This window comes from Ahaetulla prasina, chromosome 16, assembly GCF_028640845.1.
Source record: "Ahaetulla prasina isolate Xishuangbanna chromosome 16, ASM2864084v1, whole genome shotgun sequence".
In the NCBI taxonomy this organism is placed as follows: domain Eukaryota; kingdom Metazoa; phylum Chordata; class Lepidosauria; order Squamata; family Colubridae; genus Ahaetulla; species Ahaetulla prasina.
The window spans coordinates 1453598-1467966 of NC_080554.1; the positions used below are offsets into that span (position 1 = coordinate 1453598).

Sequence of the window (14369 nt, forward strand, 5' to 3'; positions counted from 1 at the left end):
TGACTTTTTAGTTTTGTTTTTATTTGTTCTGTTACAAACGGTGTGAAGATGAAGAGACGTGTCCGTAACTCAACCCACGCTGGACTTGGAACATCTTGTAGCCGGAATGGGCACCTCAGGGTGCTTCAGCTGAAGTTAGGTCTAGATGAGAAAGTATTTCATCCTTCAACTGATGCAGGAAAAACTCTTTTCCCTCACACCCACCCCAAGTTGTGAAGTTTCTGGCTTGCCCACACCTTAACATTTCTCCGAAGCAAACCTGGACATTACAAAATTATCGTCCATGCCTTACAAGCAGCGACCAGGAGATTAAAAAATCCACCCATTATAGTCTTTTTCTCTCAAGAGAGAGAAGCCAGCACCAGGTAAGGATAACTCGGCCGTAAGGTGAAACGTTTTTTTCTTCCGTTTGGAGTCTCGCTATCCCTTCGCGTCCTCCCTTCAACGTCACGCAAGAGCCACCGAGGGACGAAGGCCGCCGACGGAGGCTCACTAGCGTCTGATCACTGAAATGAGGATCTGCAAAGCCATGGAGAAACACGGAATCTGAGCCACGCTGTAGGCCACGGACCGGACGGGAGGTCTCAGCTTGAGGAGGTACGCCGCGGTGTGAACCATCCGTCCGAGGAAGAAAATCAGAAAGTGAATCCGGGCCACCACCAGATTGGGATGCAGGAAGCAATAGACGGCCCCGATGAAGAGAAACGGGAAGATGTTTTCCATGTCGTTGCGATGAACTCTAGAGACAAGAGAAGGACAGAGAAGAGGAATGTGATCATGCTTAGTTCTTTTTAGACCCGACCTCGGGAAGACTCACCTGGGCTTCTAGGTACTGAGGAGGAGGAGGAAGAGGACAACTGTGGGTTCCTTGATGCTCTTTGAGCTTGGTTGTTTTCTTGCAGATGTTTCATTGCCAGATTAGGTAACAAAGGAGTGGAGTTTACTCTCATTTTTATATATTAAAACGTTGCAACGGTCAAAAATGTGAAAAATGGTCATAAGCCACTTTCTTCAGGTCTGCTGTAGTTTCAAACAGTCACTAAACAAAATGGCTGCCAGTCAAGGATTGCCTGTACTTTCCTCCCTCACAACTTCCACAAAAAATCCAAAGGGCCTTTGCATACCAGCCATCTACAATATCAGCCATGCAAATCCTTCCCAGAAGTCAGACCCAGTCCTGGGTTTTTTATGGGCCAGAGATCAGAGGATCTAAGGCAAAAGCTCACGTCTGTAATCCCTTGTGTCATTGCAAGACAGATGAACACCCAATAAATCCACTTGAATGGAGCCTTGGCAATTAGAAATCCCTCTGAAATGGGTTTTGTTTACCCACGCAAATGTACAGTTGGCCAGGAGCCTCTTCTTCAAGAATGACTTGAGGTCAAAAGAAGCTCCTCAACACTCTAGGTTCAACTTCAAGAGAAGGACTCAAGCCCAAAAGAAGCTCAACTATCTAAGTTCAACTTCAAGAGAAGAACTCAAGGCCAAAAGAACCTCCTCAACTCTAAGCTTGCATGGAGTGACACCCAGAACTGGATTCCATCCCCACTTCCCCCATTCGCAAAGAAGAAGAAAAAAGAAGTGTGTGACTACCACAACGGTGTTCTCCAGCCATTTCCCGTGTGTCTCTTTCATGGACATACCCACCTTGGCACTCTCCCAAAGTTGTTAATGGGAGATTATATAAACAAGACAAGGTTATGAACTAAGGCACCAACTTCAGCTACTTCCTGCCCATATTTCAGCCTAGGGCTGAGCTAGACGGAGCTATTTTGTTGGTGGTTGAAGATTAACGTTCTGATTAACCTTCTGATGACCTAATGAAGGGATTTCTTGCCTAGGTATTGTACTCTGGAGAAACTCTGCCCTCTTTGGCTAGGAAATTCGGAGTGTAAATCATTCTTTGGCCCTCAAGGCAGGGAGGAAATACTGGGGAAGAAAGAATGAGTTACAACAAGTTCTCCTTGGATTACACGGAGGTTGTAACAAAGGAGAATCATAACACATCAAAAATATAGAAGGAGAACAATCCAATCATTTCGCCAAAGCCTTTGGACTTCGGTCATTAAATTGTCTCCCTCAACTTTCTCTTTTTTTCTGATGGGAGGCCATTCAGTTCCTGCTTGTCCTCTCCATTTCTCTGAGAGTTGAGAAGGTGATGAAGTAGCCTCCTTCACATGTTCTTTTCCATCATCACTGGCTATCATAAATATGAGCCCGTCGCCAAGCATCCAAATTTTGATCGTGCGGCCCTGGGGAGCCTTGCAAAGGCTGCAACCGTGAAAAATGGTCAAAAGTCACATTTTTCAGTGCTGTTGTAATTTTGAACAGTCACTAAGTGAACTGTTGTAAGTTGAGGACAATGAATAACAGAATGACAAAGAGTTGGAAGGGACCTTGGAGGTCTTCTAGTCCAACCCCCCTTCTTAGGCAGGAAACCCTACACCACTTCAGACAAATGGTTACCCAACATCAATTGGAGCATTCACAACTTCTGGAGGCAAGTTGTTCCACTGATTAATTGTTACAAATTGGCAGGAAATTTCTCCTTAGTTCTAAGTTGCTTCTCTCCTGGATGAGTTTCCACCCGTTGCTTCTTGTTCTACCCTCAGGGGCTTTGGAGAATAGCTTAACCCCCCCCCTCTTCTTTATGGCAGCCCCTCAAATATTGGAAGACTGCTATCACTGGGTTAGTTTTTTAAGTTATGGGTTTTTAATGGGTTTTATCTCCAAATTTTAATTGTGGCCAATTTAAATAAGTTTTTTACTAGTATTTTAATTGTATCTATAATGTATTGTGCATTTTTTACTTGGCTGTGAACCGCCCTGAGTCCTTCGGGAGAAGGGCGGTATACAAATTTAAATAATAAATAAATAATAAATAAAAATAAAATCATGTCACCTTAGCCCTTGGTTTCATTGTACTAGAAATGAAAAGGTCTTTACAAGAAGCAATGGGTGGAAGGTCATTAAAGGGAGATGCAACTAGAATTAAGGAGGAATTTCCTGACAGTGAGAATGATTAACCAGTGGAACTGCTTGCCTCTAGAAGCTGTGAGTGCTCCATCCCTGGAGATTTTTAAAGAAAAGTTTGGACAATCATTCATCTGGGATGGTATGAAGTCTCCTGCTCCAGCAGAGGGTTGGACTAGAAGACCTCTAGGTCTTCGATTCTACAATTAATTGAAAAATGCCTGAGTTCCCAGAGGGTTTGCCCTCCCCCTCCCCCACCCAGAACTGCCAGGCTGCAGAAAACAAGCTGGAAGGAATCCCATTAATTACAGTCAATTCACTGAATGGTAACAAAGCTTAAATTTAAAAGGTATTTCTCTTTCCATCGGGTCTCCCCCTCAAGCTTTGCAAAATAATAATAATAATAATAATAATAATAATAATAATAATAATAATAATAATAATAATAATAATAATAAAAAAAATGGGCCGTCCAGCCAAATGCCACAGGTCCTGGATGAAAGCCAGCCAGCCCTCAGCCGTGGAGGCTGCGTTCTTTGCAAACTAACCGAGCCAAAAAGTCCTACCCCATTTGTTTAGCTTACAATCTGGAGCCAACTTTTTAGCTGAAAGCAAACAATATGTTGTAAATCTTCCCCAAAGCTCCAGTTGCTTTCTCTGAAGTTCCTAAGCTGGAACAAACAATTATTATTATTTTTTACGCCCGTTGGCTGAAATAAGAGCAGAGAAGGGAGGAGGAGGAGGAGGAGGAATAATGTAGGTGCGTTTAAAAGTTAAATAAACAAGGGCTGCTTCCTTTCCCAATCAAATTCCTTTCTCTTGCCTGGAGAAATCAAGATTATTCCCTTGATTGAGAATTAAAGGGTTTAAAAGTTTACAGACTTAGGCACGAAAAACCAAATGTAGCAATCTAGTCCAGGGGTCTCCAAACTTAGCAACTTTGAGACTTGTGGACTTCAACTCCCAGAGTTCCTCAGCCAGCAAAGCTTGAAGTCCACAAGTCTTAAAGTTGCCAAGGTTGGAGACCCCTGAGCTAGTGTAGGTGGTACCTGGCTCAGTAGGACCACCTGTGAGAGTCCGAGTGGACAACCACTTAAATACGAGCAAGTTGTGTGCGGCGGCAGTCCCAAAAGCCAACACCATCCTAGGCTGCGTCAACAGAGGGACAGAATCAAGATCACAAGAAGTGACAGATGGTACCACTTTATACTGCACTGGTGAGATCACACCTGGAATATTGCGTCCAGTTTTAGTCACTGATACAACCTCCCCAAAATGGAGACCCTAGAAGGAGTGCCCAGAAGAGCAACAAAGATGACCAGGGGACTGGAGGCTAAATGATACAGTGAATGGTTGAGGGAACCACACATCTGTAGACCAATGGGGAAACAGATGACATGATAGCATCTTCCAATATTTGAGGGGCTGCCCCAGAGAAGAGGGGGTCTATCTATTCTCCAAAGCCCCTGAAGGCAGGAAAAGAAGCAACGGATGGAAACTCATCAAGGAGAGAAGCAACCTGGAACTAAGGAGGAATTTCCTGACAGTGAGAACATATTAATCGGTGGAACTGTTTGCCACCAGAAGTTGTGGGTGAGCTCCCTCACTGGAGGCTTTCAAGAGGAGACTGGACCGTCCTTTGTCTAAAATGGTATAGGGCCTCCTTCCTGAGCAAGGGGTTGGATTAGAAGACCTCCGAGGTCCCTTCCAGTTCTCTTATTCTGTCTTCTTTATTTTGCAACAGACCATGAACGGACTATGGGGCGGAAAAAGGAGAGGCAGTTTTCATAGCCAGGCCCTATTTCCGAAGTATTTTTCTACGAAAGAACATAAAATGCCACAAGGTATAAAAAGAAACTTCTGGACTGCTAAATAACCAGGCGAAGAATGCCAGGTTGGGTGGGTGGGTGGGTGGGAATGCTTTGTTAACCTGGGTTGCTGTGCTTCGTGAACTCAACGCCCATCTGCTCCTTGGCACTTGGGACTTAACATTCCTTTTCAGATCAATCTTGTCATCGCCAGCCTCGCTCAGGAAAAGAGGAGATTTACAAGTCTGGAATTGCACAAGGCAGGATGTTTTCACATCAGGGGCCTCTGGGTTTTTCTACCCAGGATTGAATAATAACAAAAAAGAGGTGGGGGGGAAATATATCAGTCTCAGGGAATATACTGTGAGAAATCAGCCTGATTAACAGGAAGATTTGCAAAATTAATCACATCCCTCTGAAATGCAAGGCTGTCCCTTTTTAGATAAATCAAAGTTTATTAGGCGAGAAGATAAACTTGCAGGTCGGGCACACACATTTTTTGCTTCGAAAAGATGGGTCACAGTTCCAGCGATGGGGGAAGGTTCTACAGCTCCTCCCAAAAGATTGGGGGGACACCCACAGCCCTCAGGGGGCCTCTCAGGCCTGCCTGAATCCACAGCAGACAAGCCACGATTGAGCCTAGATAAACCACCTACGGGCTTAGGGCAAAGTCCTGCTAGGAGGTTAAAACTGACTTGATAGAATTGATTGGCCAGCCGTATTATCCTTGGTTAATTTGATGATGGAGAATGGAGACGAGAAAGAAATTTTATCGATTTTAAATTTTCTATTAATAATTTTAAATGGGGTTTTAGTTTATTATATATTTTAAACTTTTTAGGCTAATTATAAAATAAGTTTTTTAATTTGCATTTTAAATTGTACATTGTATTGCCTGTTTTATTTTTGCCTGTACACCGCCCTGAGTTCTTCGGGAGAAGGGCGGTATAAAAATCAAAATAATAAATAAATAAATAAATAATAAATCCTTCCCCCAAGGAAACACAGATCCACAGCATAGTGGAGACATGCTGTAAGAAAAGGAAGTGGAGAGAAGAGAGGAGTGAGGAGGAGGAGAGGAGAGGAGAGAGGAGCAAGGAGAAGAAGAGGCGAGAAGAGGAACAAGGAAAGGAGAGGAAAGAAGAGAAGCCTATTCAACTTGCAAAGGTTCTATCACTAGAGCTATTCTAATCAAAGTAGTTGTAGGCCTACATGGTGCCTGTTTCTTTGTCTGGTCTACCTTGCTGAGCTGACCATGGCTGATCCACACACACACACACACACACACACACACACACACACCCAGGATGACTTACCTAAGACACCTCTGCACATAGGGATCTTCTCTGTGGAACGCCATGCCACCATGTTTCACCGTGTCCTCGGGATTGGCAAAAGCCTGGAAGGGGCCGGAAGGAGAAGTCAATGAACATCCAAGGAGAACATTCATCCAATCACGACTGATGGTGCTTCTTGGATGAGAAGCAAAACATCATCTTCTTTTTCCCAGTCCAGTTGCCTCCTGACACAAAAACACCCTTTTGGGACAACTATGACCTGGGATGGCTGAGAATCTCCATAGACATCAAGGAGGAGTTCTCCTAACCCTTTCATTTATATTCTACACGTAGTAAGTGGTGAATCAGGACAGAGACGAGCAACCTCCATTGTTCTTCTCCAGGTGGCATCTCCCCAACTAGTACAAGTTTTAATGTCTTATCAAAACATAAACATCCTTGCTAAACATCCTTAGGAATGCCTGAAGAAATGATTGAGATATGAATTTGGGGCCTGGTCCAATGATGGGGAGGAGAAGGAAGGGAAGAGATTGGCAGCTTGCTTCATTCCTTTCCTTGGAAATAGAACTCCCTGCAGGGAGAAATCCAGGGGGTCAGGGAGGAGCATATGCGCTGGGGGTGGGGGCACATTTATTTATTTAAATTCATATGTTGCCCATCTCGCTATCCAGAATGACTCCGGGCTATTTACCAGGCAATAAAAATAGAAGTACAAAAACCAATGATCAATACAGATGCAGCTAAAATTACAAGAATTAAATATATCAGAACATAGAAACGTAAGATCTTGGAAGGGACCCTGGAGGTCTTCTAGTCTAACCCCCTGCCCCGAGGCAGGAGACCTTATACCACCCCACACCAATGGATGTCCAATCTTTCTTCTTCACTCTCTCCTAGCACGGATGATGTTGCCTAGTTTGGTAAATGAGACATCCGCAAGAAAACAACCAAGCTCAAGGAACTCCAAGGACCCCACAAAATTTTCTAGGCTTCGTTAGTTATTAATAAGGGCCTCTGGTGGCTCAGACTGCTAAGACAGTCTGTTATTAACAGCAGCTGCTTGCAATTACTGCAGGTTCAAGTCCCACCAGGCCCAAGGTTGACTCAGCCTTCCATCCTTTATAAAGTAGGTAAAATGAGGACCCAGATTGTTGGGGCAATAAAAGTTGACTCTGTATATAATATACAAATGGATGAAGACTATTGCTTAACACAGTGTAAGCTGCCCTGAGTCTTCGGAGAAGGGCAGGATATAAATTCAAAATTTTAAAAAAAAATTGTACATTTTAGCGTCGTTTGCCATTCCATGGCGAGCCAAATCCGCCATTACAAACACAAACAGATTTGCATTTTGCTTTATTGGTTCTGCAAAGGGAGGTATCAATTCAAAAATAATACATTTAATAAGGGGAGATCTGCCCACAGGAAAGGAAACAGAAAACAAACGACCATTTTGGCCAAGTATTATTATTTTTTGCCTACTTTCAAAACTTGCAGGGGGCTTTTTTAAAAGAAAGATACGTTACTTCCTCCGTAGCAAGCTAGAATACAAGTTCCATGGTTCCCAGCTCATCTGGCTTTGTGAGAAGCAGCATTAAGAGTTTTTTTAAGGCAACTTGTTTGCACACATTCCCTGGGGAATTCTGGGAATTGAAGCCCAGACATCTTCAAATCCCAAAACTGAGAAACATCATCTCTCTAGCCTTTGAAGTGTGTAGGACAACCAATGAAACCATCACCCTTGAGGGACCTTGAGCCAGCTTCTCTGTAAAGACCTCCAAAGACGGATGACCTACCACCCTCCAACTCTATTTCACTCCATTGAATAAATAATAATAATAATAACCACGATTATTTTGCTCCCGCCCCCTGCATGGAAAGCAGCCCTTCCTGAACTGTCTGGCATGAGCCAAATTTTTTTTTTTTTACAAGAGAGCTCAAGAGGAGAAGTCATAACTTTGCTGGCAAAGATAAACAGTTCCTCCTCCTGCCTGCTTTAAAACCTTCATGAATTATGAATTATTGCAAAGACAGACTGGGGGTTTATTTTCCGCTGCTTGTTTCCCTCGCTAGGAAGGGTTATCAGCTTCTCGGCAGAACTCTCCCACTCAACAGCCACCGTGGTCCTTTTCCGGCGACCCTCAAATCTTACTCCCCTTTCTACCACTTCAAAACAGCTGCTTCTTATTAAAGAATAAAGCCGGATTGCAAAACCATTGACGTCAGCCATTCCCTCCAATTTTTTTTTCTAAGAAAACACTTTGAATATCCCACGTTTCAACACTTTAAAAAAAAAAATCCCCCAAATTTGAAATGGCATGGAATCCCCAATAAAAAAATTCCCATGACACTGCCAATGGTGTCATTTGGATTTTGGCATCAGCCATGGTAGGAAAACATTGGTGGTCAGGTTTTTAGCTCGGGTGACGTCAATGTTGCACAAGAGTTTTAAAACTGTTACGTTCTGGGGAATTCTGGGAGTTGAAGTCCACCCCTCTTAAGGTTGCAAGGATAGAAAACCACGGGCTCACTTCTTTGCATTTAACAAAACCTAATTGCAGTGTTGTTTTTTTGGATTAGGGGTGACATGATGGCAGTGGTCCAATATTTGAGGGGCTGCCCCAAAGAAGAAGGGGGGGGTCCACCTATTCTCCAAAGCACCAGAAGGCAGGACGAGAAGCAACAGATGGAAACCAATCAAGGAGAGAAGCAACCTAGAACCAAGAAGAAATTTCCTGACAATGAGAACAATTAATCAGTGGAACAACTTGCCACCAGAAGTTGTAGGCGCTCCATCACTGGAGGTCCAGAGCAATCAAGAGTTAATGGCCTGGAGATTTCCAGGGCTGAATTTAGACATTTCCGCATCAAATGCCAAATACCCCATTAAAACAGGAGAGCACAGATCCGTCCATGCCCTAACTCCAAGCATGAACAAGTTTTTAAAATGACACAATCTTTCTGTCGGGTGTGCCATGGAGTTATGCACCTGGCCTTCTATTTAATCCCCAAACACAGCATTTTTTTAAAAAAAGCTATTATATTTCTTTTATGTGCTGGCATTGTTAGAAATAAAGGAGACTCTGGGGATCTGATCTTATCCAGCTTGGCTCAAACTTCAAATCGTTTACACACAAAAATCCCCATTTTAGAATATTACAAACTGAGGATTCTAATAGAGCGTGGAGTCGTATTGCCATAAGACGGAATTGGGCATCTCGCAAAAATATTTAATTCTACTGAAGTTGCAAAGATAGGAATTTAAGTTTAAATGGAAATAACCTGCAGGATCCTTTTAAGGAATAGATTCAAGAGAGAAGTACAGTTTTTGTATAGTTTTTGAATAGATACAGGAAATGTGTCTCTGTAGAAGGTATATTTTACATATAAGATGACCAGGGGAGACATTCTTCCAATATTTGAGGGGTTGCCACAGAGAAGAGGGGGGGGTCAACCTATTCTCCAAAGCACCCGAGGGTAGAACAAGAAGCAACGAATGGAAACTAATCAAGGAGAGAAGCAACCTAGAACCAAGAGAAATTTCCTGACAGTGAGGACAATTAATCAGTGGAACTCCTTGCCTCCAGAAGTTGTGGAAGCTCCATCGCTGGAGGCTTTCAAGAAGTGACTGGATAACCATTCATCTGAAATGGAACAGGGTCTCCTGTCTGAGCAGGGGGCTGACTAGAAGATCTCTAAGGTCCCTTCCAACTCTAATTCTGTTACATGATCTGGTCTAATGAGAAACTTAAGGACTGCATTGATTTTGCATCGATTCCAATGGGTATCACATGGATTTTTAATTTTTAATTTTTTTTACTCTGGAGGTCTTTTAAACCAAACTATATCCAGTTTTTTTCCCTTTCACTATATTAACACTACTTTTTCTGCATTAGAAGCTTTATGCATAAAATAAAAAAAAATCAAATACTCCTGTTACTCAGTGAAAAAACAATATTGTCCTAATTTTTAAAGCATGTGTCATGCTGGACACACCAATACGGTGACCCAAAAGGACAAACTTCTAAGATATCCACCCCATAAAGCCAAAATATAATTGTTTTCAAGAACAGTTTCAACTTACAAAAAGGGACGCAGCCCAGATCTTTCTATCATCTATCTCCCATTTTTATATATAACAAAGTGACAAACATATTTAATATTCCAGTTTTCTCCAGGTATCTAATTTTTCCCCTTTAATTGCACATTACGAATTACAATGTGCTAAAACAATAGTCATGGATGAAGGAAAATATACTTGTCCCAGGTATATTGTCCCAAGGTTGCAGGATCCAATCTGGGTCAGTCAAGGGCAGTGGTGAAATTCAATTTTTTTTACTACTGGTTCTGTGGGCGGGGCTTGGTGGCGGGGCGGGGTGTGGCTTGGTGGGTGTGGCAGGGGAAGGATACTGCAAAATCCCCATTCCCACCCCACTTGGAGGCCAGCTAGAGTTGGCATTTGCCCGTTCTCTGAACTACTCAAAATTTCCGCTACCGGTTCTCCAGAACCTGTCAGAACCTGCTGGATTTCAACCTTGGTCATGGGGGAGCCAGAGGTTTATTCTGCCAAGTTTTGGGGGTCACGCTGGAGCCCAAACTCCTATGTGCCTTGGGCTACTCTGAGTGTGGTATTTATATGGTGGCTTAATAGCTTAATAGTGGCTTAATAGCTGGTGGCTTAATAGCCACCATATAAATACCACAACCACTTACTAGCAAGCATCAACACCCCAATCTACATCTAAAAAGCTTCACCCAACAGCCACCATATAAATACCACACACAGCACACAATTCCCTGAGGACCAGCTCCAGAAAGCTAGAACCTCTCACCCGGGGGACCGACCCAGATTGGATCCCAAAACAATATTTTCCTAAAAAATAAAATCCCCATATTTTAAAAGCCTCAAACATTCCTTTCCCTGCGTCTTCGGAGAAGAGCATCGCTTCTTGCAGCTTGCAAATACGTGGCTTCTTTCTCCCCTCCCAGGGAAGGTCCCAGCGTCTTCGCTGGGGATAATGGGCTCTGGAACCCCCAAGCCTCCGAGAAGGCAGACTACCTCTCAAATGGGGTTACACCTCCTGCACCCCCTAAAACATCTCTCCCCCCCCTTCAGCTGCCAAAAGCAGACAGGCGCGAGCGGCAGAGAAGCAGACGGCTGGTTGATGTCCAAACGGTGATGCCGCGAGATTCCTGCAGCCAGGAATTTGCTCCTCTTTCCAAAGAATTTGCAAGGAAAGGAAACTTCCTTTCGCTGCCCACCAACCACCACCCCGTCCCCAAAGCGCCGCTTTTGGGCTTACTTTTCTCCGAAGTCGGACTTGCCCCGTCAGGATAGCCACGGCGTACATCTTCAGGATCAAAAGCGTGGCGAAAAAAACGAAAGACACGAAAACCTCGTTTTGCATCATTTTGTCTGGCCGGAGAGGACGAATCTGTTTCTTGACGAGTTCTGGTACGGACTATATAGGTTGGCGATTAAGAAGGGTGTGGGTGTGGGTGTGTGTAGGAGCTGCTGTGGGTGATTAGCCCTCCTTCACAAAGGCACACACCGCAGCCACTTACAACCTAAGCCAGCCACTTTCGCTTCGGGCAACGCGTTAATAAACCACGCGAGCTCCTGGCTGCGTTTGGACCAGAGGCGGAGAAGAAACCAATCTTAACTAGGATAAAAGTAACATTTTTGGAATATTGTCCCCAGTTTTGGTCAGATGTTGAGACAAAGAAGAGGGGGGCGGGGTCAACCTATTCTCCAAAGCGCCAGAAGGGAAGACGAGAAACAATGGATGAAGATCGTTTGTGTAGACTTAGAGCTTCCTGCTTGAGCAGGGGGTTGGACTAGAAGACCTCCAAGGGCCCTTCTGAGTGATTAAAACGGGGGTTATATTAGCACCCTAAGCGCCGAGGTGGCTTTGTTTGGCCGACCTAGCCCTGGTGAGGTGGAAACTGACAGCCAAACCATCAATGAGGGCTTGTTGTGGTTTTGTGCAACAGGCAAACCCAGGAAAGGTTTGGCAGAGTGCTAAACCAGGGTTTGTTGAAGTGTGCTTCTTAACGATAGAAGAGAATATTTGTAGTTCAGGTTGAATTATGGGCTCCTTGGTGCTCTCTGAGCTTGCAGACTTCTCATTACCAAACTAGGTAGCATCATCAGGGCGGCGTGCCATGTCAATATCACCTGCAGTTTTGCCTAAGCTTTTTTCCCTGTGAGTTTTCAGAGCAGACTGGCTGCATTCACACAACCTACTAATGCCAAGGTTGGTAATCCAGCTGTAGAGTTCCACAATTTTGAGATGGAGGCTTCCTTTCCACCGAATGAGGGGTGCAAGAATAAGCAGCCTTAACTGAAATATTCTCCCCGGTAAAGGACAAAGAAATCCCTGACTTCACAATGCAGTTTCCTTGAGCCCCGCCCCATTCACACAACATGACAAACCAGGTCAAGGCAAGCCACGATAGCTGCCTGTTGAGTTTGTCTGGCTGAACCGTTGTTGTTTACATGGATTTTGCCTGCATATTATTTATTTAGGTATTTTTGCAGTATAGGGAGATGTAGTGCCCAGGTCATAATTTTCTTTTATGGACTGATTGGGAAAGGGAGTAATTTCATAATGAGATTTGAGGAGGAAACAGCCAAGAGGCGTTTCCTCATGTCTGCAAGTGATCCGGGGCAAAACTTCTTCAGAATTATTGGAAGCAGCGTGTCGAAATATAGAAGGGTGATCAGGGGAAAAAAATGCATGATGCCATCTTTATTTCTGGCAATCGGACTTTTCTTTCTTGTTCGGGCATGCCTTCACTCTCTTTGCATAAAAGCAGCATCCCAAAAATGCCAACTCAGTTGTTGGCTTGGTTGTAGGAAAGCCCATACAAGGACACACCTTCACCTGGCAAGAGGAGAGGAGAATAAACATAGTTGGAAAGGGACCTTGGAGGTCTTCTATTCCAACCCCCTGCTTAGGCAGGAAACCCTGCGCCAGGGGTCTCCAACCTGGGCAACTTTAAGACTGGTGGACTTCAACTCCCAGAATTCCTCAGCCAGTTTTGCTGGCTGAGGAATTCTGGGAGTTGAAGTCCACAAAGTTGCCCAGGTTGGAGACCCCTGCCCTACACCGCTTCAGACAAATGGTTATCCAACATCTTAAAAACTTCCCGTGTTGGAGCCTCCACAACTTCTGGAGTCAAGGTGTTCCACTGATTAATTGTTCTAACTTAGAGAGGGCCGTGAAAGAGTATATAAGTCTAAGAGCTCTCGCTGTTGCTCTAACACTTTACTCGTGAGTTTCAAGAACATCTAATCCATAAAAACAATGCATCACCGAGGCTCCATCGAGGTCCCAAGAACCAAAAAAGACACCTGGAAGTACTTGAAAAGTTTTCTTTATCTATAGACAGAAAGATCATCAAACTAAGACAACTACTTGCATCATTGAAGCAATGATGGGAACTATTAAGAAGGTGCTATCTCCACCCTCTTTCTCCCACACACGAACTATCTAACATTCACTGTCTCTTGGTCCTCCGGAATGCAGCCCCTCCCTCCTGGGAATCCAGACTACATTCCACCGCAACATTGCCCTAAGCCATGGTTTGCCAGGATCTATGCTGATGCCAAAAAACTCTCACCACTTCCCGTTCTTCTCATGGTCTATTGATGCACTCCTGTCTTCTGGTGATGTCATGGACAGGCCCATCTAGTTTTCTGGGCAACGTGAAAGTGGACTGCCGGTATTGTTTTTTCCAGGAAGGAGAGAGAAAACAGAGTAACAGAGTTCAAAGGGACCTTGGAGGTCTTCTAGTCCAGCCCTTGACTCTATACCGCTCCAGATAAATGGCTGCCCGACCTCTTCTTAAAAATCTCCGGTGATGGAGCACCAACAACTTCTGAAGGATCAGGAAATCTCCTTAATTCTAGGAAGCCCATAAGTATCCAGTTGACTTTCAAGGACTGCTCTTGGTCCAGCACGTTCATCAGAGGACCACATTACTTTTTTGACCAAGAGTCTTCCCTGGAACGTCAATAGCTCAGGGCTCTCCAAACTTGGCAACTTTTAAGACTTGTGGATTTCAATTCCCAGAATTCCCCAGCCAGATTTCTGGGCATTGAAGTTCACAAGTTAAAGTTGGCCAGATTCCCTGAGCTATAGAAGTTCTTGGGAAGGCTCACAGTCCAGTTTGGAGACCCCTGCAATAGCGGCAGCTGAAAAATTCACGGAGACTTCTTTGTTGATGTTTGGAGCGTGCGGTTGGGCCCCTTTCCCAGGGGTTGTTAAACCACTGGATTTGCTTA

General features: G+C 44.2%; 1 protein-coding gene across 1 annotated transcript; it reads right to left on the reverse strand.

Moving 5' to 3' along the window:
• On the reverse strand, window positions 1–11756 carry PTGES (prostaglandin E synthase). The gene is made up of 3 exons (XM_058159413.1): window positions 11383–11756; window positions 6098–6180; window positions 1–739 (listed from the first exon to the last, which is right to left on the reverse strand). Exons 1-3 carry the CDS (start codon window positions 11488–11490, stop codon window positions 493–495), a joined length of 438 nt encoding a protein of 145 aa, XP_058015396.1. The 5' UTR covers window positions 11491–11756; the 3' UTR covers window positions 1–492.
• Between the last annotated feature and the right edge of the window lie 2613 nt (window positions 11757–14369).

What these genes read in the sequence shown, in the direction of transcription:
- PTGES (XM_058159413.1), bottom strand. Translation starts at nt 11,490, where the DNA reads ATGATGCAAAACGAGGTTTTCGTGTCTTTCGTTTTTTTCGCCACGCTT. An exon ending in AAGTCCGACTTCGGAGAAAA is followed by an intron (nt 6,181 to 11,382) that starts GTAAGCCCAAAA and finishes GGCCCCTTCCAG; the next exon opens with GCTTTTGCCAATCCCGAGGA. An exon ending in TATGTGCAGAGGTGTCTTAG is followed by an intron (nt 740 to 6,097) that starts GTAAGTCATCCT and finishes TCTTGTCTCTAG; the next exon opens with AGTTCATCGCAACGACATGG.